Here is a 24347-nt window from a genome sequence, read left to right as displayed (position 1 = left end):
CGGGGGAGCGCCCCGGCAGCAGCCCCTCGCTTCGCGCCGCCTACGGGGCAGCGTGTCCGGGGCACTGGTTTCCAGCTGCGGGCGCCGATCCGTGGGGAGCCGCCCTGGGGCGGGGAGGCGCGGGCGTTTGACACCGGTGTGGGCGGACTCGGTCGTTAGCGCCGTAACGACACCGGGAGGGGAGGGGGGGGGGGGGGGCGGTTCCCCTCCGGCCGCCGGGACGGGCAGCGGCCGCGGAGCCGTAAGGAAGGCGGCGCTGGCCCGCGGGGGGGGGCGGCGGTTCGGAAGAAGCAGCCCAAGCCAATAGAGGTGATGTATGCGTAACGCAGGGCATGCAACGTTCAACCGTAGTACAAGGTACTGCTTGATTAAGAGGTGGCGGCGGCTTCTTCTTTTAAGCATTTTATTTTTAAAGGGTTGCTTTTGGATGAGAGGCCTTTCCTTCGTTCTTAAAGGAAATGTCAGGGAGAAATTTGCGGCAAGTATGTTGCAAAGGATCGGGTCGTGGCTTCAGCGTAACTAATTCAGAAATTCAGTTTTAACTACAGTTTGGCTCTTCCGACGAGAAATCACCGCGAGGATGATATGTAGGGAATCTGTAAACCTGATAAATTTTGGTAGGCCTTGAATTAGGGAAAGGTGAAAACAATAATGGACATGTAATGAATTTACCCGTGACTCAAACCAATGAGCAGCGCCATCTGTTTAAACAGCATCTTCAGGTGCATTTTTGCAGAATATTGCAGCTTGGTGGTAGCAGGGATTAGCAAATCTCGGTTGCATAGGTACAATTGTCTCGCTTACTTGGATAAATGTTTTTTTGTAAAACTGATTTTTGTGGCAGCACAGCTATTCATGAGGACAAAACCATTTTGTAGAAAGGTAAGGCAGATGTAACAGGAAAAGGGCTTGATCAAACAGGGAACTCATGACAGAGCTCCAGTGCAAAAAGGACGTATACAGGAGGTGGAAGTGGAGACACAGGCTACAAAGGAGGAATGTAGAAATATTGCCCAGGCATGTGGGGATGGTGTTAGGAAAGCCAAAGCTAAGCTAGATTTAAAACTAGCAAGAGATGTCAACGGTAACGAGATGCTGTTTATCAGGAAAAGGATTCACAAGGAAAACATGGTGCTGCTGCTGAGTGGGACAAATGTGTTGGTGACAGCAGACACAGATAAGGGTGGGATAGTTGATGTCGTCTTTGGCTCAGACTTCACCAATAAGGTCTCCCAGGACTTTTGCCACAAGGCAAGGCTCAAGGAGAGGAGGAACTACAAGTTGGGGAAGAGGATTGAAGCAGGAATTTTTTACCTGACAAGTCCATGGGCCCAAGGGGACTGAATTCAAGGGTGCTGAGAGCTGACAGTGACTTCACGAAGCTACTGAAAGGCCATGAGATTGGGGAGATCCCCAAGACTGGAGAAAGGCAAGTCTTAAGTTCATCTTCAAAAACAGCAAGAAGGACAATCCAGAGAACTACAGGCTGGTTAGCCTTACTCCTTCCACCTGTGGAAAGATCATGGAGGGAAGCCATTTGTAGACATAAGAAGGACCAGGTGGTGACTGGGGATAGCCAGCTTGGGATCTACCAAGGATAAATCAAGCCTGACCAACTGGATTGTCCTCTGTGACAAAATAACTAGATCTGAAGATGAAGGGAGAGTGTTGGATGTCATCTCCCGTGGGCTTAGGGAGACCTAATGGAAGCCTTTATATACCTAGGAGGAGATTATTGAGAAGATAGAGCCAGTCTTTCTACTCGGGTGCACTGCAGAAGAACAAGAGACAGCACAACTTGGAACAGGGGAGGTTACAATTCAAAGTAAGGAAATGAGGACAGTTAGGCATTGGGACAGGTTGCCCAGAAGGTTTGTCACATTTCTGTCTTTGGACGTTTTCAAGATCCAACTGGACAAAGTCCGGGGCCTCAAAGCGTTGACTTTGCTTTGAGCAGGAGGTTGCACAGGGTGACCACTTGCGGTCCCTTCCAAACTGAAGGATTCTGTGATACTTAAATAATGTATTGTTTGTGAGGAACAGAAGACAGCAAATATAGGGCAGTAGTGTAATCTTAGAAATTTTGGATAAACAGGTTACTGTGATATTGATTGAAATATTAATTTAAAAGTACAGTATAAAAGATGCTGTAGAATAGAATGTAAAATGAAGGATGCCAGTACTAGTAACTCCATAGCACAAGATTTTACTCCAGTCTTCTAAAATTCTTTGGAGAAGATGTCAAATAAATAAGAACTGATTAATACAGTTGTCTGGACTACTAAAGTGTATGCGTTTTGAAGTATCCCTCATGGGAGATAACTGAGAAATTATATTGTCATGAATCAAGTCCTGATTAAGATACTAAAACAAAAACTGAAGATAGAAGTTCAGTTTTTCCTGCTTTTAAGATTTTCCTTGATCTACTTTATTAAGACTTACATTAAATCTGAAAGTGGTCTGGAAAAGGCATTACTGGTAAATAAGCAAAACCTGCCACTGTCACAGTTATTAGTCAGGAAGAGAGAAAATCCTGAGGAACAGAAGAATCCAAAGGGCTTGGGGGGCGGGGCGGGAGTGAATTGATATTATGATGGCAAGTGAAATTAATTATTGATGAACGCAGTGGAGTGCATTGGAAGGAATTTTGTGCTATTGTTTCATGTTACTGGGTTGCAAGTTAACTGCTACCAATGTTGAAGGTAGCTGAAAAGGATATGTTAGTGAAAGTCCTTTTAATCACCAGTGTCAGTGAAAAATAAAAGTATTGCTGAGTTTATAAAGAATGGGTTTGATAATAGCATTGCAATATAAATTGAAGGTGTGCACTTTCTTGGAAAAATATCTTCATTGCACACCTGTCTCAGAAAATAGTAGAAATAGGAGTTTAGAAACAGATGGATGAAAATATTACCATACCTGAAAACGTAATGTAAGTAGATCCATTTAACTGAAAGTTATGATGAATAAGATAATGCATGTGTAGGCATGCAAAATAATAGCTGGCAAATAAATTAAAAGAAAGGGTCTCTTACACCCTGGAAGTCTAATAGGTCTATTAAATTGGAAGACCACATATTCTTCATAGTGCTCAATTAAGCTTGTATGTATTTGGCAGAAGACAATAGTATGCTGAAGAAATGAGAGACTCAAAAAATTGTCAGATGTTTTAAGAATAACAACCCACTAATTAACTTTTTTTTTCCCCCACAGGGATTTAAGCCACTTAGAGTAGTCTGCATTGGGAGGTCACTCCATGATTGTCCATTGTAGGATTTTTAATATTATCTCAGATACTTCAGAGAGTTTTGTTACCTTGTATTTGGTCTTGTCCATCCATTGTCAAACAGTTTGTACAATAGTGAAGAAGTGTCAAACAGAGACCTAACCTGACAAAGGTGCCTTTAGGGCTGGGCTAATGGGTTGATGCTTAGTTGCAAGAGGGTGCACCTGAGTTCCTGTCCCTGCTCCAGGAGTTGCCTGCGTATTCCCTACCGTTACTGCTTTGTGCAACATCAGTTCTGCTCTGGGTTCAAGGATTGTAATACAGCCCTCTAATGTCACACCTGCATTATCAAACTGCTGCACAAAAGACAGTGTCATACCCACTTTTTTCCTATTTCTTTTTCCTAAACAACATTTGAACTATGTTCTGCACAAAGATTCCACTTCAACCAGAAAGTCAAGGAGAATTCTCGCGCAGAATAACCTGTGGTATCATTGCTAAAACACTGTACTGTTCTTGCTCCAAGGCTATCAAGTTGCTATATGCTGACTTCACCACCAGAGGAGCAGTTTAGGAATGAAAACATGAATGAATGTAATTGGATCTTAGGATTATAAGTATCAAACCACTGTTCTGATCTGTAAACATCTGGAAAAAGCCACCACCAAAAGCAATAATTTGCCTTTCAGACCAGGCCAGTTATTGGTATTAGCCTGTTTGACAGTTGTGTTATTGTGGTCCAGTAAGGAGAACATACTTATCAATTTACTTTTTTCAGATGATGCTGTTTTTAAGACGGCTATTGATGTGTTCATCTTTCCATTAAATATACTTACCTTCTTCAACTTACAAACAGATTTTTTTTTAATTTGAAAATATATGCCTAAACTGAGCATACTTGAACTATTTAAGAAGCCCAGTTTCCTCCCTTCCCATGAGAAATTTCTTGTGATGTTAGTTATAACTGCAGTAGCCTATGACATAATAATTCACCCTTGACAACAGAGAAAGAATTCCTGTGATTTCATACGCAAATAAAAGAATAAATACAGTGAACCCTTTTGAAATTTGGATTTTAACAGTTCCTTTACAATAGATGTCTTTTTCTAAAGACAGCGAGAGCTAGAAATAAATCTGGGAAGTGTTACCTTCAGAAAGATGAAAATGGAATTAGTATGCTTACACTTGTTCTCTAAATACTGCAGGCATCCTGTATTGGCTGCTAATGACTGTTGAGGCTACTTGTTCCTTACGTACACAAATATATATTCCTAGAAGAAGCCTCAGAAAAGAACTTAAAGGATTTTTTTAACAGGGAATTATTTGAAATTTCTGAAATCAGTGTTTTAATTCTACTGTTGTCACTCAACAGAAGGTTTTGCAGAGTCCTAATTTAAGATTATATGGTACTGAAACTTGGAAGACATATTTACAGAACAAAGAAATGGGAGAGGTAACCCACCCACAGAACTCCGGAGCAGCCTGAAAATTTATCAGAGAGAGACATGTAAAAAAAGAGGGTACGTGCTTTCCACACACATTGAATTCACTTTTTGTAAACATCAGAGAGAGACAGAATTGTCTTTACGGGGCTTGCGCCGCAGTCTCTGCTTGATCAGTGAAAAAGCAGAGTAACTGGTGTGTAGTACTTACTAGCAGAAGTTCTGTGGCCACCAGCAAATTATTTGACAAGTAGCAAAGATTAAGAAAGAGAGAAGAGGCTCTTGAAGAGGATTCTTAACTCTCTGCTGGGTCCATTGATAAAATCCCTATGAAGTCTACTGTATGTTGAACTCCTTGATGATCTCAGTCAAGCGATTCTCTGGTGTCTTGTGAAAGCTCAGCATGAGATAAAGGTTCCTGGAGACTTCTAGGAAAGTGTTGAGGGAGCAGGCTGCCGCTGCTGGTGTTTTGGCCAGAGAGGTAAAAGTTCACTGCCTTGAATATCAAAAGGAATTCATCTGACAAAACCTTGGAAGCTCGGGCTGAAAAAGCTGTCCAGGCAGGGCTTTTGAACAGAACCGATGAAAGCCTTTTCAAGAATATCTTCTAGATTACTGTATTAAAAAACAAAACAAACAAAAAAACATCCTGATGCGTTTCAAATGAGATTTGAAGGGATCATTAACAATACCACTTCTCATCCATTTTGGAAAAGAGCAGGAAACTTCCCTTCCCATATTATTTCTTAAATTATTAAGTGTTAGTTACTGATTAAGTTAGAGAGCTATCTATCTTTGTAGGGACAATTTCTGATGTAAATACAGTTCCTTAGAGCTTTTATTAAAGAAATTAACAGAGAAGGCTCCAGAGTGCAGGAATGTGTTGCTATGAAGCAAACATTTTTTTTTTTTTTTAATTCATTCTAACCTCTTCCTTTCTTTATTCCATTTACGTTGACACTGTGGCATCTTAGAGCTCTGGTTAGTCATTGCTTGACATGAAAACCTAGGCTATTGCAAGGGGAGTTGGATAAATCACAATCTGAGTTATGAATTTTCTCACCATTTCAGCTAAATTTAAAAATGGACAATGTATTTTTTCAGATTTTTTGTATATGTATAAAATCATATACTACTGGTTTATATCTCTTGTATCATATGTTACAATGAGCTGTTCTTTTCAGAAGTTTCAAAAGTTAATTTTTCTACAAGTGAGAGATTTTTCTTTGTTATTCTTAAATGAGCAATGAGATAGAAATCACTGCATGTGCAAATAATGTTAAGGAAGAGGGTGGTAATTGCTTTTCTTGAGGTTTATGCTTATTTTGCGTACTTTTCAATATTCTGTATGTATGGAATATCAAGAATACGGAATATTGATTCCATTTATATAAGTATGATGAGTTTAGTTTCTGAACATCAGATATGCCAAAGAACGAATTTGACATCACTTCAGATGTAAAGCCAAATTCAAGTTCCGCAGCTCTGAGATTCACAATCAGTCATTTTCTAATGATGATAATTACTTCACGTATCATCCTTGCTGTGATTTAATATCATTTCATTTTACACGCACACAAAAAAAAATCTTCTGTGAGGGAGTTAACCACATGCTGTTATCCTCCATCTGAATAAAGTTGTCATTGTTTTCCTTTCCACCCCCTCCCTTCTTCCAAAGACACCACTATGGCTGCTACAGTGAACTTGGAGCTTGATCCCATTTTTCTGAAAGCCCTGGGCTTCTTGCATTCTAAGAGTAAGGACTCTGCTGAAAAGCTGAAAGCGCTTCTTGATGAGTCTTTGGCCAGAGGAACTGACTCAAGCTATCGTCCATCTCAGAAGGTATTGGTATTGGAGAGCATGGGTCATTTTTGTATGTTGTTTTTTAAAGCTCCTGCTATTCCTAGGTAGTCTTTTACAGCTGAAAAGTTAAAAGAGATTCAGAAATTGAGGAAAAAGAAAAAGTAATTATGGAATGTTCATATTATAGTTCCCCTTTTATGCAACATAATCTGTTTGATTAATTGAAGTTAATGGGGAAAAAAAAAAATCTTTACCTTGTTGGTATACCCAGACCTGTAAGAGAGATATTCAACGCTATATTGCAAGTCTTGTGACTTTGTAATAGTACTTTTTGTATTCACTTTTATATTGGTTTTTGCATTTTTGTTCGTAAACTATCATACATGCTATCTAAGGTGAACCCAAAATTATGTATTTTTCCAGCTACAATCAGAGCTAAAAGGTCTTTAAAATGCAGATTATTTTTGCCACAGATAAATATGAAACAAAATAAGCTATTTGCTGATAAAGCTGGATCTCTTTTCTTGAAATTCTGTTGATGAAGTCATATGAGAATGAAAACCACCAAATGGTTCAAAGTAGAAATGATTTGTAGGCTGAAACCATTGCCATCCAATGGACAAACATTATTTTTCATATACTGAAAATCACTAAACACCTGCTAGAGAGAATATTTGAATCTGAGGTTAGTGTGTGGAAATAACCAAGCGGGGACATCCTTATGCTGCTACGTATTGCCATATGGATAATGAGGTAGTGTTCTCCCCTAGGATGCCTAGAAGTCAGCCTGGTATGTTCTAATGATTATCTGTATGCTGATACATTAGTAATATTTCATCTCTATGTGTATGTGGTTCCAAATAACTAAAAGGCACTATTACTGCTACAGCATACATCATGCTTGTACTGTGTGGTCTAACTCCTTTTTATTCAAATTGTTAACTCCCTGAAACCTAAACTGCAGTTCCCTCTAACACAGGTCTCAAAAGTCTCAGATGCCCTCTATGTCAGAGCTCAAAGAAGCATTGGTTTGTGGTTTAAAGAGGAAGCAGGGAGCCACATAATAGTGCTAAGAGGCTTGGGAAGCCAATTCTAGTAACAGCTGGGCTGGTAGTCACCTGCCCTCAGGTGAGACTGAGGCTCAGGCCAGAAGACTGAGTGTCTCCAGTATCAGCTGGACTGCAAAGCTTAGAAATGGAAAAACGTATAAGAACTCCTTTCCTTGCGTTCTCAGGCTGCAGGATTAATTTGTGGTTGACCATGAAATCCAAGAACAGAGTAAGGAGCACAGGATTACCACAGTCAGGCAGACGAGGAAATCCATTTCTGACTCTAGATGCAAAAAGAAGTCAGCAAACTTGGTGCAGGGGGGTTGAAGCTCAGAACCCATCCCAGTATACAGCAGAGAATTACTCCCTTCTTACCAAGCTGGGGGCGGGTACCTTGCTCATGCACATTGGCATGATTAATCACTCATTTACAGACTCGCTTGCTTATTATCCATTGCTGACACTAATTGCATCATTAATAAGAACTATTGATTTCTGTTGAGATCTCAATTTATTAATCTGGTAGGTGAATATGGACTGAGATTAAGCGGAGGTCAATATTTTACTCCATGAGGGAATGAAGTATTGATGTCTGGTGACATCAGATGTCAACTTAAATTTTCAGCTTGTATTGAATTTTGTCCTCGGAACTATCTGAAAATTTGTGTTCATTATCTCTTTGAATTTTAAAAGCAGAAAAGTTTTCCTTTTTAATTAATGTTCCAAAGAGGATCTGTCTTTGGAAAAGGAGCACCTTTTCCTCTGGAAGGTGAGGGATAAGGGAAGGTTTTAATAATTGACTGCAGCTTAAACACACTAATTTGTCGATGTGATATGAAAATATTTAAGAAATGTTTAAAAAAAAAAGTGTGTATATAGATGATCAATGTTGTATGGCATGTTGTTTGCCTATCCTTTTATCTAACTAATTGCAAAAGAGGAAGTAACTCAAATGTAGCGTTTGCCTTCAGGGGTTTTTTTCTCTTTTTAGGAAGTAGAGCAACCAAAAGTATCTGTTACCAAACCTATTTCCAGTAAGCAAGAGCCTAAAGCTTCTTCTAGTTTGCCTTCTGGCAACAGCAATGGCAAGCCCACTGCATCAGAAAAGGTGAAAAAAGAAACAGAAAAGAGATCTGCTGATAAAGTAAGTAATTTTTGTTCTCTAATGAAATAACTTGGTTAATAAACTTGACGATGTTTTAGACAAAAGCTCTCCTTTTCAACCAGTGTAAGTCAACTCATCTAATGGTGCGTAGCCTATGAGCTGCATTATCGAATCATGTTGCCATTTAGGCAATCTAACAAAAGTCTTGTTATACTTATTCTGTGAATGTTTTCCTTGCTCGTTGCAGGGGGGTTGGACCTTTAAATGTCCCCTCCTGTGACTCTGTGTTTTAAATATCCTGATAATAAGAGGTTACTAAAATGTAGCACGCTGAAATGTGGGATTCCTAAAGCTTTTTCAAGGATTTTGTGGCGAAGTACAAAAAGTAGACTTGAGCTTCTAATTCATAAATATTTTGAAGAAAATATGTATCTAAGGAAAATACATTGTGTGTACGCTGTGTAAAGTACACCACCTTATACTGCTAACCTAATTGTTCCAGTTATTTTCTCATTTTAATAATATACATTAGGTTTTTGCATTTTCACATTCGCTCTGTGTATGTGTGTAATAGATAAAAGGGGATACCGCTGAAGGAGCTGATACACCAAAGAAGCCCAGGCTAGAGAAGCAGGAGGCTCGTTCCTCTCCTATTACAGTTCAGACAAGCAAGGATTTATCCATGCCTGATTTATCTAGCTTTGAGGAAACCAGTGCTGATGACTTTGCTATGGAAATGGGCTTAGCCTGTGTTGTTTGCAGGTAAGTCAACATTGCTTCATTGCAATTGTGTAGTTACCTTTGGTTTTTTAAAAATTGTGTACTATTGAGTTAATGCTTCCTGTAGTTTTTATTCTGGAAATCACTTAAGCACATATCCAAAATTAATAATACATTTAAGCATCCTTCATGAATAAGAGTGATTTCTTGAAGATGGAACACTTAATGAGAAAACTAACTTTTCTTCTTCAGGAAAAGGGCAACTGAAAAATAATAAAGCTAGCCATGATGCAAAACCCATCATGACAAATACTGATTTTTAATTACTGGAAAACAAGTTAAAATATTAATGGCTAATGCTTATCATTTTAAAAAAATCAGTTCTCTTCTGTAAACATTTTTAAGTGGTATTGTTATGAGATCTGTATGTCTTGCTCCTCTCTTCATAATCATTTGACATCAATTTACACATAGCCATGTTTTTTCAGTTAACAGTGTAAATATATCTTGCAGTCAAGACAGGTTCTTCTTACTTTTCAGTAAGGGCTCTAAATTGGATCTTAATAACATTCTGCTAGCAATACATTTAGTGTTAATGGAAGCATATAATACGCTTTTGAATATCCATCCTGGGATCAAAACACTCGAATCAGGATTTGATTTCACAGATGATTTATATCTTTGTAAGTCCCCACTGCTGCCAAAAGGAACAGTTTGGCTCTCCCAATGTACCTCCTTCCCTGTCCTGTTTAGGGGGTGTATTGCCCGCACAGGTTTGTGATCAGCTGAATCAGCTTCTGGATCAGCTCTCCACTTGGGTTTTTCAGTAGGTTTAGGTTTTTGTCAGCTTGGTGAGTGTAAATGCTTATGCTGGCACGTGTGTGGATGCAGGAATGTAGAGCCAGGACAGAGAGGAAGGTGGGACTGGCCTTTTGGTAGCAGTATGTATTTTAGCTCAGCTTAAGTCAGTTGGGAAACTGTGCTTTATAACTTTGTTCTTCAGTCATTTCTGTGGTCAAGGAAGTGTCTCCAGTCCAGGGAGGATAAATTTCCATTGTTACAGTTAATTATACTGTTAACCAATTGTGGGCTGATGAGATTTTTATGTCACATTCCCATGTGTTAGCTCAAATGTTTTATTTTTTATTATAGACTTTGAAAAAGGAAGAACAGTTAAAACATTTGAAATATGAAATAAATATTTCAATTTTACCTTTCTTCCTGCAAATTCCATTTTTCGTGTCTCCTAAAGGGGGAAAGCCCTGTTCAGCAGTATGTTAAAATGCTACTAAAACCAGTATGGTATTAGCTTATTTGGCAGGAGGGGATAAAGAAAAGTTTTGTTTAGACAGTCTTGAGCTGCTGTGGATTATTAATTCTGCATCTTCTCTGGCAAAGGAAAACACAGACGTGATGAGAAATGCCTACAAAGTAAAGAAGGTAAAGAAGGTAAAGAAAGAAAACGCAGCTACTGTGCCTAGCATGGCCCAGACTTTGCTTTGAAAAGCTTAGGCCAGCTATGTGGTTCCATTAGCTGTTCCACAGTCAATGTTTAACCTGGCCGCTGAAGGTGTTGCTTCTAGCTAATAGTGGTCACAAATTCATAGTGCTCTTGCAAAGGATGCATCTATCCTGGCTAACTAAAATAGCTCTCATTAACCTGATGCCAGAGGGATGGAAAGGCACAGGAGAGAAAGAAACAACCCATTAGAGAGGGGATGGCTATGGTCACTCAATGGTCAGGATTTGTTTCCATTTTACGTGAAACCTGCTGGAACAGATGTCATGTGGTTCTTGACCTCCAGCTCACACTGGACAGGGTGTTTTTCAGAGTAGTCGTGCTTCAGACTTTCTAAATCCAACACATTGATTAGACAGTATTCCACTATTTACTGCTCAGCTTTCAACATGTGGGCCCTTTTGGGGGTTGGCCATCTTGAGCCAAAATAATAACATCCCAGTATGTATGAAATATAAAAGCACTGGATACTCTGTAAAATAACTCAAGTATGAATAGTATTAGAAAATGAGATCTTTTAACAACTCATTCAGTTGTGAATGAAAAAATCATGTCCAATTGCAGGGTAGGCAGGGTTCATAGCCAAAGGCTTTATATTTATGTTGCTTTAGAAGACAACAAGAACCCAGCTGTGGGTTCACAAATGCAAGAGTGCTTTTAAATATTAACTATTCCTTTTTTATAGATGTAAAAACTAAAGTAGAGACATTAAATGTTTCTTCAAGATTTGCCAAGTGTCCAATGTATTTTTATGGTGATTAGGAGTACTAAATGTTGATGCCTGTGGTGTTTTTCTTTTTGTTCTTTTATATCAAGTTAGGTATAAGGAGAGAGGGAGTATTCAAATAACCTCACCCTCTCCAATACCTGCAGATCTTAGAAAAACAAGACTCATCAGTTATATGGCTTCTCAGTTCTTACGAAGAAGAAATACTACACGCAGTTTGCAGATGATAGTGAACTCTGTCTCTCAAAAAAAGCAAAGAATATATGTCTTTAAAAAAGCCTGGTTTTGAAAGAACAACCTTATTTTTTATGAATACTTTTTTGTTTGTTTTCTGAAGGTAAAAAATCATTAGGCTTGTTTTGTGGTTATCATTTAAAAATAACTCTGGTTTAACTTGTTTCTGGGCACGAAGAGTTCATGTTTTTTTAATCAGTCTGGGATTGTTCTTTGTAATTTTAAAATAGGGTGAGTCTCCTCCCTTGAGACATGGGGTTGAAACATCAATGCTTGTTCTGACCCAGTTTATTTAGGAATAAGAAACAAACCAAATGGCTTTTGAAATATCCTGCATCTAAAATAATGGGCCCTGGAATTTCAGAAAGGTTTCTCCCTCTGTTTTTAAATAGCCTGTTTAAAGGAGAAATATCTCTTAGAAAATGTCCTAGTATTCATATGGACAATACCTTCAGACTTCATTTTCCTGTTACATAAAGAAATAAGGTATTACCTTTCCCCACCCATCTACAAATAGAGTTTCCATGGTTACCTGAGTACCTGCTCCTCAGGGATATGAGCAAAAGCAGCTTAGCAATTAAATAGCTTGATTTGTCATCTGAAAGAAGAAATCATTAGGAAAATGGTATTTGGCTAATTCACAGACATACTCCCAGTCATGTGTATATCACTAATTTGTCATTTATACAGCGTGATTACTTTCACCAGAGGCCCACACAAAATTAAGTCCTCATCACCAGCTTACATGTTTGCTTCAAGGCAGGACTGCACAGTTAATCCTTGCTATTCCATCTTTCCATGATTCTGGTATTATCTTGACTTCCAAGTGTCTGTTTGTGTAGTAGGGACCAAAAGGATGGCTAATAAATGTCTTTAAAGTAGTGTATAGCTTGGATGATGATGCTTTTAAATTCTGTAGTAGAAAGCACTCTTACAGGCTTGTCATTGAGAAATTATTGGTTCTTGAACTGTAATGCTCTACAGCCTACAGCAAAATTATCCAAATGTAGACTAGGATAATATAATGAGGAAGCCATAATTGGTGTACAGTGAGGTATCCATAAAATGCCCGGGTGAAGCAAAGCAGGTGAGACTTACATTTCTAGCATAAAAAACAAACGGAGAGATCAAGTGTCTTATACACATGTTTAACAGTATAGAAGTTTTAGATTTTCTTGAAAGAAATTACCTTTTAAAAAATACAAAATTTCTAAAATATTAGGAATAACTCATACAGGAAGAAAAGGAATATATTTCATTTGCCACAGGTAGAAAATATATGTGAAAGCAGAAATATTTTTAGTTTTTATCTTAAGCCTTGCAAAATTTGTAACAATTGGATAATCCTTTAAGTGCTTTCTTCCATAATCTGTTCTTAACTATTTGCTCTGCAGGCAAATGACAGTTACTTCTGGGAATCAGCTAGTGGAGTGTCAGGAGTGCCATAATCTCTACCACCAGGATTGCCATAAACCTCAGGTGACAGACAAGGAAGTGAATGATCCTCGACTTGTATGGTATTGTGCCCGCTGTACCAGGCAGATGAAGAGAATGGTAGGAGTCAGTTTTTTGTCTCGTATGAGCACTATTTGAATACAGCAGGCTGTTTCTAATACATGAGCGTATCTTATGGGTTGCAGAACTGTTTGGAAGCATGTTGGAGAACCATTTTTCTCAGCAGTGCTTCCCTTACTGTAGCTGTGCTTTTTAATGTAGCATCTCAAAGAGTATTCTGTAATGTGCTGCTTAAACCAAGCTTTTTTAAAAAAGCGGAAGTTGAGTGAAGAAGAGTGAAATAGGATTATTTCCTACTTGGTAAGCAGCAACTGAAAACTTTTTTATTTCAAGTGATACTCAGTTTTTAGTACATGTCTACCCAATAGCCCTACAGTTTTAGTTTTTTTCTCAGCTTTGGACATGAATGGTTGTTTTCCTGTAAGACAAGACTGCAAATTTCTGTCCAGATCTTAAGTGTTGAGTGTTCTCAGGCTCAACTATAAGCTGAGGGTAGCACATTCCAGGAAAAAAAATCCCTTTGTTTTGATTGATATGCATGTTAATTTCTTGTCGAAGGAGACTAATTATTTCTGATCCCACAGGAATCCCACTCATCTCATTATGAGAAACAAAGATCAGAGTAAGAAAGCATCTTTGGGTGCATAAAACATTAACCATTAGTTCACACAAGTTTAGTTCTGACATTTTAACATCAAACCCTTTTATACAACAGAAAATGTGTTCTGTTTTGGAACTGTTCTGTGATAACTTAGCAAATTATCTGTTGAAATGGCTCTACTAAGAAACAAGAAAAGAAGGCAGTGTAAGATCCTGGCCTAGAAGTTATCATCACTGACTGAAATACATGATTATTCTGATGATCATCAGGCCTTTGAACTCAGAGGAGTGTTTGCTTGAGGTCAGTTACTGCACAAGATAGCCATTGCAGCCATTCAACATGCCCTTTCCTTTTTTTTGTTTCAGCATAAACTCTACCATTTTACCTGCCACTTAGCAGACTCTTGCAGCCTGCATCCCAGTACTGCTGGATTATGTCCCTGTCTTCCTCAAGTTCACCTGTCTTTGCCTTATTTCTGTGGAGGCCCAGTGCTTTCCTGTTCCCTAAGTGTCAACACTGCTGCTCTTTCCATGCTGAAGTAGCAAGTCCTGTTCAGTATGCCTTTTGGCTGGACTCTGTCCCTAGTAGCATACTCAGCACTACCTCCACATCCCCTATTACTGTATTTCTCAGGCACCATTCAGCTTGAAATTGTAAAGGCTAGATTGCAATCTGATAATGCTCATGCTTTTTTGTTAACAGTCAAAACAGTCAATGTTATGGGGCCCATGACTTATTTGTGGGTTTTTTCCTACCACTTACACAGGCTCAGAAGACACAAAAACCACCTCAAAAACCAGCTCCTGCGGTGGTTTCAGTTGCACCAGCTGTGAAGGATCCGTTGGTCAAGAAGCCAGAAATTAAGTTAAAACCTGAGACCCCACCAACTTTTCTAGCATTCAAGAGAACTGAAGTCAAGGTAATGTAGTTCAAATTTTCCAGAGGAGGAGTTTGCATTTCACTGCATAGATTATCGTTTTTTCAGTTAGACCAATCTTTTCTCACAGGAACCATGAATGAAAATAGTGTGCTATACTATGTGTACTGAGTAGTACCATAGCATAGCATAGTGTTTTGCATTAACACTAAAAGAGTGGGGGGAAAAAACCCTCAATTCAACTGTAAGTCCCTAAAGCAACCAGCTCTTGATGGTGGTTTTTTGTTACAAGGGAGAGAACAGAATTTACTTTACAGATTTTTTTAATATTTTACGCAAGTAGAAATTCTCATAAATGTGTGCTAGCAACCCAGAAAGCCAACTGTATCCTGGGCTGCATCAAAAGAAGCGTAATCAGCAGGTCGAGGGAGGTGATTCTGCCCCTCTGCTCTGCTCTGGTGAGACCCTACCTGGAGTACTGCATTCAGCTTGGGGGCCCCCCAACATAAGAAAGACATGGACCTGCTCAGGTGGGTCCAGTGGAGGGCCATGAAGATGATCAGGGGGCTGGAGCACCTCTCCTATGAGGACAGGCTGAGAAAGTTGGGGTTGCTCAGCCTGGAGAAGAGAAGGCTCCGAGGAGACCTTGCAGCAGCCTTCCAGTACTTAAATGGGGCCTACAGGAAAGATGGGGAGGGACTCTTTAACAGAGACTGTAGTGATAGGATGAGGGGTAATGTCTTTAAACTGAAAGAGGGTAGGTTTAGATTAGATATTAGGAAGAAATTCTTCACTGCGAGGGTGATGAGACACCAGAACAGCTTGCCCAGAGATGCTGTGGATGCCCCTTCCCTGGAAGTGTTCAAGATCAGGTTGGATGGGGCTTTGAGCAACCTGGTCTAGTGGAAGGTGTCCCTGCCCATGGGGGGAGGGTTGGAACTGGATGATCTTTAAGGTCCCTTCCAACCGAAACCATTCTATGAATTGTATAAAAGATATGATTTGCTCTCTGTGATCAAGTAATATATGCATATTTTGATAGAAGGCTTCTCCTCATGATAATAGTGGACTTGGCAGTGCTGGGTTAACAGTTGGACTCGATCTTGAAAGTGTTTTCTGGCCTAGATGGTTCTATGATTCTGTAATAGGGAAACTCTAGCTGACTCTGAGAGATCTAATTTAGGAGGCTGCTGCTTCTTATATATGTTGCCTCATGTTTCTGTTTCTCCAAGTTATTTAATATATATTGTCACAAGTTGGTCAAAGGTGGTAAACCAGAAGCAGTGTAATAAATAACATAGTAGTCTAACAAAGCATGACCTTTACCTAGGAAAACACATTTTTAACTGAGAATGAAAGCAGTTATTCATGTGCTCAAAGTTATGTTTGCCATTGCTCTGCCTGGATGAAAACCAGCATGAATAATATGATGGCTATTGCTCAAGCACCTACACTTGTGAATAACTTTTTTCACTTCAGCAGAGTTATTTATGGGCCTAAACAGGTTGTAAGAGTGAGGCCCAATTTCATCCATCATCTTTACTGTTTAGAAACTGTCTGGATATATTATAGAAGGAGTATTACTCAAATAGAGGGTTTTAATTTCCATTTTGACTCTGCCGGTTAGTATAACTCTGGTTTTATAATTCAATGTGTGTAGTATCCCCATCTGAAAACTGGCGATTACAGGGTTTGAGGTGTGGGAACTGCAGTTAATGTGGTATAGCACTTTGCAGGCAAGGAAAACCATGTTTGCAGTAAGTTTGTCTTTTGCAGTACCTGAATGGGAAGACTACAGGAAAGAAGTCCAGTGACTTTGTTTTGGTTTGTTTTTTTTTTTTTAAATTGTATCTATGGTACAGGCTGCTAAGAACCAAGAGGAGGGAAGGGAAGTAAAAAGTTTAGACACTGCTACTTTGACCAGAAGACTGTAATAAATGCAATACTTAATGGCTCAGTGTCTGATTTTTGTCTGAGCATCTCTCATCTTGTTAAAAAGTGACACCAGCTAACGACAGTAAACAATAAAAGGTGGTGGCTTGCCTCGCTTTTTTATACTTCACAAATCTGGGGATTTTGTAGTTACTTCAGTTAAACCATCTTTTAGACTTTAAGGGGGGGATCACAATGCCATATGATAGCCTGCTGGCTGTATAGAAGAAAGGGAAGAAGAGGTAATGTTGATTTTATGTGGCTGAGAAATTAAAAGTTGGCTGCAGCTGGCATCCTTTCCTTTTCTTGTTAATACTTTAACAGTAGTGACCAGTGATGAAATATTGTCCACTGGGTGTTCCTGGGAAAAGAACTGAAGCAGAGGCTAAATCTATTCCTGCTGTGATGTGTTACACAAATAGGTTCTGCTATAATAAGAGTGCTTTATTTATTTTAGACCTCAGCGGCAATTTCGGGGAACTCAGCCAGTACAAGTGTTTCCTCTTCAGCAACCAGTGGCCTTACAGGATGGGCTGCTTTTGCAGCCAAAACCTCCTCTGCCAACCCATCAACTGCCAAACTGGGATCAACAGCACAGAGCACCAGTGGGAAACCTGCAGCTTCTTCAAATAACCAGAAACCTGTGGGTTTGTCAGGGTTGGCAACTTCCAAAACAGGACTAGGGTCAAAAATAGCTTCTGCCAACAACAGCACAAACCCTGTTCAGCTGAAACCTCTTCCACCTCTGACACTGGGGAAAACCACTCTTAGCCGTTCGGTAAGCAGTGACAACGTCAGCAAAGTAGGTCTTCCTAGTCCCAGCAGTACTACGCCAAGCACCAGCAGCCAAGTGAGCAGTGGGAATGGCAACAGTGGGACTGCAGGTAACAGCGGAGGCAGTGCAAGCAAAACCACAGCAGATACTGGTAATCAGTCAACCTCCCTAAAAGGCCCGACCTCTCAGGAATCTCAGCTCAATGCTATGAAAAGGTTACAAATGGTCAAGAAGAAGGCTGCTCAAAAGAAACTCAAGAAGTAGTATGGCTGCTTGCTAATTTTGTTCGCTGTGTTCTGTGAAACAGCAGCATTGGTGTTTTTCTTAAAGAAAACCCCCCGGTTACTGGACTGAAACAATAGTTAAATCAGGGAAGCCTAAAACCTATGTTATATAGGAGATCAAACTTTGATAATCCTAGTATTCCTTCTGAGTTTGCAAATCTATGAATTTAATATGCTGCAGGAATTCACTATTATATGCTCCTGGTTTTTAGCTCAAAGCACTGAAACTTGAAATTGTAAAAGTTGGGTATTTTGGAGTATAAAAAAAACAAAAACAGATTTATGTGGACACTTAATAAATTGAACTTACTGAAACTGTCATTCTTAAATGTTATTAATAAAAGTATTCTTAATCTGGGAAATCATTGCCGCTTTTCTTTCACCCCATTTTCCAATACTTAAAGTGCTTCACCTGTTCAGAGTTGTCTATATTGTGTGGAGTTAATGAAGTTTATCCAAAATTAGACAGTTCCTTACAGAAAAGATATATTTTCTTTTAAATTTCAAAAATTAGTGGTTAAACAACATATTCTATTTAAAGTGAGAATTTTAAGTGGCCTGTTTTGGTTTTCTGCTGTTGTGGTTTACCCCCAGCCAGCAATTAAGCACCACGCAGCCGCTCACTCACTCCCCCCCACCCAGTGGGATAGGGGAGAAAATTGGGGAAGAGAAGTAAAACTCGTGGGTTGAGATAAGAACAGTTTAACAGAACAAAAAAAAAAGAAACTAATAACTGTAACACTAATAAAATGACAGCAGTAATAATAAAAGGATTGGAATATACAAATGATGCTCAGTGCAATTGCTCACCACCTGCCGATCAACACCCAGCCAGTCTCCGAGCGGTGATTCCCCCCAGTTCCTATACTAGATGGGACGTCCCATGGTATGGAATACCCCATTGGCCAGTTTGGGTCAGCTGCCCTGGATGTGTCCTGTGCCAACTTCTTGTGCTCCTCCAGCTTTCTCACTGGCTGGGCATGAGAAGCTGAAAAATCCTTGACTTTAGACTAAACACTACTTAGCAACAACTGAAAACATCAGTGTTATCAATGTTTTTCTCATACTGAACTCAAAACATAGCATTATACCAGCTACTAGGAAGACAATTAACTCTATCTACAGTGAGAAACTTCATGGGTCATCGTGGTGGTGGTGGTGTAATTCTCTGAGGGAGGAGAAAAGAACATTGGCAGAAGATAAATGGTCCCTAACCTGTAAAAAGGGTGGAAAAGTGCCAAAACAGTTTTCAAGCTTTCTTAATCTGTAAAGACCCTTAATATTGTCCTGTTGAATATGAATGGAAAATAAGTGGTAAGCAGTGTATATTTTAATTAAAAGCACAGTCTGATTGAACCGCATTGTTTTGATGATGTGAGAGAGGGAAAAATAGAAGAAAATGAAGGGAGTTGTCTTAGGTGTCAGTAAGTTAGCTTCTTTTCTGGCACACCTGAAACACGTAAGAGTTTTTGATGACCTAAGTATTCCATGCTGTTAAGTATTGCTATAAAATTCACAAGCCTTGCATGTGTCAAAGTAGTATTGCTTGCCAACTTATCTTGGAAAATTAAGCCTCTAGTCTCTTAACTGTTCTACCATAGCGTGTATGATTATCATTTAAAATTATTGCTTTCTTATACAAGGAAGTAGCAAAGGCAGAAATCTCTTTAGTAGTTAGTGACAGTGTTGGTAGATAAAAACCCTTTTCTAGCGCTGTGGGGTAGTTTCTAATGGAGGGAGGGGTTTGTTGCTTTTTTTAAAAATATATCTATTACAGAGTTTTGAATCAGTTGGAAAACCTTTTCTAGCAATTTCTGTAGGAGATAGAAACAAAAGTAGATGCATACAAGTGCACGTCTTCTTTCATGATACTCAAAGTAGCAAATGAATTGCTTGTATTCTAAAAGTCCCATTTCTTTCCCCTTCCCCTCAGTGATTTGTATTTCAGAGGGAAGACTCTGCTCACGTATGCTTTCCCCAATCTGCTGGAAGACCCTGTATTTGAATTTACTGGCAAGTATTACAGAATTTATTCTAAGTGGATATTGGTGTTGGGTCTTTCAAGGCTTGTATGTAGATGGGTTTAAGCCTGGGGAGAAGGGTTGGATTTCAAGATGCAATTTAGAGAGAAGGGCCAGGGCATGTTGGAGTTTTAGAAGAGTCTTAAGCTTATAGAAAGTTGATTTTGATCTCTTGGCTGCAAAAACATACTCACAAAGAAATGCTAGGACACAGACCCTACCCAGCTGTATTATGGTACCTGTTTTATCCCTGGAGTTGTAATTAGACAGAGGGAAAACTACAAACCACCACACCAGTTCTGATGTTGCACAGTGTTGGATTCGTATTAATATAAGACCCGTGGCAAGCTCTCTGCTTGGGTTTCTGGTTGGCTAGCCTGCCAACAGTGTCTGAAGGCGCAAGGGCCAGAGTTTGGAACTTGGGAGGCCAAGTATTAGGATCCATGTAACCTGGAACAGGGATCCTGATATGCCACTGTACCTCCCATATAGCATTTATGGGACAAAGGATTTGTTTGATTTGGGCAGGGGTCAGAGGTATTCAGAAACCTTCTTCCTTTCTCCTCAACTCACTGACTTCCTTCCCCCCCCGTGGTTCTTTTGTGCATTTGCAAGTATCTGAAATAGTGATATAAAGTATGTTAGCTGTTAAAATAGGTCAGAAATATTTGTAGTAGCATAAATATTCAAACAGAAAAGATTGCTTAGAGATCTGAATATTTTCCTTTAGCCCTTTGTGAAAATGAGGGTTCATATTTTGCTTTCATAAAGAATAATGAAAAAACCTGGGGTTTTAACCCTGCATAAGAAAAGTTTTCTTGTTACACTGAGTGACGTATTCCACACAGCTTTCACAGGAACTGTCATATCTGTGTTTACATTTAGTGTCGCAGTTCCAGGAGCAAATGAAGTGGATGCCACAGGATTATTGCAAGAGGCTGTGCCAGGGCAGAGTTACATCCAGACAGCAGCAGTGTCCAAGGTGACTTGTATCCTAGCAGCATCTTGAGTCCTCTGCCTAACTGTTAATAATACTATGAACTTGAAGCAGGGAGTGTGGGGTGAGGAAGAGGAATTTGTCTCTGTGTGGGGGTATTGTTCAAGCTGAATACGTTAAATTCCCACTTCCAGGGACTTGGGTGGGATCAGCTTGTCTCTTCATTTTGCAGAACATAAGCCCTCTCCAGCCCCAGCATGGTCTTGCACTTAACCCAGTTGCCCTTACAAAGGAGTTTGTAGGCACTGTGACTGCCTCTCGGGAGCTTCCTGCAGAGGCATTCATGGCTTTTTCCTAACTAGACCTAGCTGTTACACCCACAAGCCTCCCTTCAGCTATTTTCACGTATCCTGGCAGATTCTGTTACACTCCTTCACACCTGTCCCAACCACGTGCAGGTTACACTTAATGTTTTACCACCACCACTAAGACAGGTAGTTGAGAAAGTATCAGGTCTTCCAGCTCCCCGCTTATACCTCTGAGCTGTTCTTCACAGCTTGTGCTCCCTCTCTTCGTCCCGGCCGCTCTGGGTTTTGTTCAGCTCTCAAGAACTGGCTCAGGATGAGCACTGGAAAAAGATCTTGAATCTTGCTGTCTGTGACCAGCACTCAGCAATCCTCTCTCCATTCCTTCTGTGATGAGGGGAGCATCTCTAAATGTGAAAACGTCTCAGACTGTATTGGGTTTGCATGGCAAGGTTTTAGGAGCAGGGAAGCTACAGGGGTGGCTTCTGTGAGAAGCTGCTAGAAGCTTCCCACATGTCCCATAGAGCCAATGCCAGCTGGCTCCATGTCAGACCCACTGCTGGCCAAGGCCGAGCCAATCGGTGATGATGGTAGCGCCTCTGTGATAACATATTTAAGAAGGTGGAAAAGTTGCTGTGCAGGCACAATGGCAGCTGGAGGAGAGAGGAGTGAGAACATGTAAGAGAAACAACCCTGCAGACACCAAGGTCAGTGAAGAAGGAGGGGGAGGAGATGCTCCAGGTGCCGGAGCGGAGATTCCCCTGCAGCCCGTGGGGAAGACCATGGTGAGGCAGGCTGTCCCCCTGCGGTCCAGGGAGGTCCACGGTGGGGCAGATACCCACCTGCAGCCCAGGGAGGACCCCACGCTGGAGCAGGTGGATGCCTGAAGGAGGCTGTGACCCCATGGGAAGCCCGTGCTGGAGCAGGCTCCTGGCAGGACCTGCAGACCCATGGAGAGAGGAGCCCACTCTGGAGCAGGTTTTCTGGCAGGACTTGTGACCCTGTGGGGGACCCACGCTGGAGCAGTCTGTGAAGAACTGTAGCCTTTGGGAAGGGCTCACGTTGGAAAAGTTTGTGGAGGACTGTCTCCTGTGGGAGGGACCCTGCGGTGGAGCAGGGGAAGAGTGAGGAGTCCTCCCCCTGAAGAGGAAGGAGCAGCAGAGACAAGGTGTGATGAACTGACCCCAACCCCCATTCCCCATCGCCCTGCGCTGCTAGAGGGGAGGCGGTAGAGAATTTGGGGGTGAAGCTGTGCCCGGGAAGAAGGGAAGGGTGGGGGGAAGGTGTTTTAAGGTTTGGTTTTATTTCTCATCATCCTACTCTGGTTGATTTGTAATAAATTACCCATACCAAGTTGAGTCTATTTTGCCTGTGATGGTAGTTGGTGAATGATCTCTCCCTGTCCTTATCTCGACCCATGAGCCTTCCATCTTATTTTCTCCCTGTGTCCAGCTGAGGAGGGGAGTGATAGAGTGGCTTTGGTGGGCACCTGGTTTCCAGCCAAGGCTAACCCACCACACAGACTTTTGTGGTTAGGTGAAAGCTACAGCCTTTCTTGGCCATCCTGTATTTTAAGTATGTGTAAAGCTGATACATGCAGCTTTACATCTTTTCCCTTCTCCACAATTAAGCTTTAGGCTGAGGTTCCTTAGACATCCAAAGGAATAGTTTCATTTACTCAGTATTGCCTTAGCTACCTGGAGAATTTGCATACTTTTTCAACTATTATTTCCTGTGGATGGAAAAAAGAAAGGCTTTGTCTTTGTAGTGCCTGTGGCTTCCAGAGGGATTTGAAAATAACAGCATGAGGAGGAGGAATCCAGAACTTCTATTGCTTTTCGATCAGCCCATCCTTTTTCCTCTAGCACAGAAGGTTTTTAATGGTGGTATAGTAGGAAAAGACACTGAAGCAGTTTCCATGAGCAAACAGAAGACAATATTTTCTTCCTAAATGTTAATCAGAAGAAGGTTGCCTATGCTATGAAATAGAGTGTGAAGATAGATTCTTTTAATGGCTGGAGTGCTCCTACGTTCAAGATGTTAGCTGCCTCTGTCTTGCCTCTGAATATACATATAGTTTTGCTTGCGAGAGTTCACATCCAAACTGTGCAGATTACTTTAGGTACCACATATGTGATGAACAAAGACAGAAAAAATGGATCTTTGTTTTTAAATTGTGGTAGCTAGTGCTACGTAAAATACCTCTGAGACCCAGTTCAAGTGTATCCTGATGTTTTTCCATCTATAACTCTGGCATGGGTTGCCTGTAGGTTATCTATCTCCTATTAATTTAGAATAAAATGACTTATGCTATACCTTTTATGCATGCCTGTCTTTTCCCTCTAATAAGGCCGAGAGTAGCTGGACTTGCCAATATCACTGTATTAGCAAAATCTGCAATAGAGCTGCAATTTGTATCAGCAAAAGACTTTCTTCCACTGTAACTTTCCTGGCTTCGTAAATGAAATATAAAGTCTCCTTCTGTTGGTATAAAAATGTCAGTTAGGATTGTGATTCTTTGAAGTATTATATCAGGAAGGATTTATAGCATAGACCTGGTCTTTTAAATCAAGTGTTTAGCTTGAATATGTAAGATAGGCGCTGCTGAAAAACAGAGTAGATTGAAGGGAACAGTTGCTTTCTGCTTTGAAGTTATAGTTAGGATGGAATTAACAACTGTATTTTCAGGAAAGGAGTCTGTTCTACAGGATTTTTTGACTGAATTTGCACGTCAGGTTGAGGAATCTAGTGTAGGGCAGAAATAAGGAAGGCCTCTCTGAATTTGAGAAGCATACCTCATATTTAGAAAAAATAACTGGAAAATAGTCCTGTGATTTTTCTCTCCCCAAAGCAAATTGCTCTGTGATTTACTGTAAAAATAGCTACTTGACTTTCCTTATCCATTTTATAAATTTGTATGTTAATAGTTTACTTCCACTTTAATATGATGTTTGTTCATAGATGGCCAAATTCTGATAGCCTCAGTAATGTGAAACAATAGATTACTCTGGTTCCATGAGTGCTCCTTCTGGCCGGGCTAGGGCATGCTGTGGTGATACCTGGTCTAAGAGGAAAGATCTAAGACAAAGTTCTGTAACTTATTTTAGTAACACAAGTTTTTACTTATTACAACCCATGACAGACCTCTGGCTGGACACAGCAGTAAATAAAGGTCACGACCTCGGGAGCAGCTAGAAGAGAACAGAACTAAGCTGACATTTGGAAACTTGAAGTGTATTTTGAAGCTTGCTCAGTATTTTGATAGTGTTTGATGA

The 24347-nt window shown here is 40.2% G+C and overlaps 1 protein-coding gene across 3 annotated transcripts; it reads left to right on the top strand.

Moving 5' to 3' along the window:
* The first annotated feature begins 237 nt into the window (after nucleotides 1-237).
* Nucleotides 238-19875, top strand: INTS12 (integrator complex subunit 12). 3 transcript variants are annotated; one of them, XM_010586224.1, is made up of 8 exons: nucleotides 238-357; nucleotides 6347-6510; nucleotides 8512-8664; nucleotides 9200-9387; nucleotides 13220-13379; nucleotides 14708-14860; nucleotides 17208-17600; nucleotides 19743-19875. In XM_010586224.1, the coding sequence occupies exons 1-8, from the start codon at nucleotides 333-335 to the stop codon at nucleotides 19743-19745; spliced, it is 1239 nt and encodes a 412-aa protein (XP_010584526.1). In that variant the 5' UTR covers nucleotides 238-332; the 3' UTR covers nucleotides 19746-19875. The 3 variants fall into 3 exon arrangements, with proteins under 3 accessions (XP_010584526.1, XP_010584524.1, XP_010584525.1); XM_010586222.1 differs by lacking the exon at nucleotides 19743-19875 and having other exon boundaries at nucleotides 17208-18075; XM_010586223.1 differs by lacking the exons at nucleotides 238-357; nucleotides 19743-19875 and having other exon boundaries at nucleotides 5925-6510; nucleotides 17208-18075.
* The last annotated feature ends 4472 nt before the right edge of the window (nucleotides 19876-24347 follow it).

Source organism: Haliaeetus leucocephalus, unplaced genomic scaffold (genome assembly GCF_000737465.1).
Source record: "Haliaeetus leucocephalus isolate CR32 unplaced genomic scaffold, Haliaeetus_leucocephalus-4.0 Scaffold140, whole genome shotgun sequence".
Classification (NCBI taxonomy): Eukaryota; Metazoa; Chordata; class Aves; order Accipitriformes; family Accipitridae; genus Haliaeetus; species Haliaeetus leucocephalus.
The sequence above is the reverse complement of the archived record's forward strand: the minus strand, read 5'-3'. Positions and strand labels throughout refer to the sequence as shown.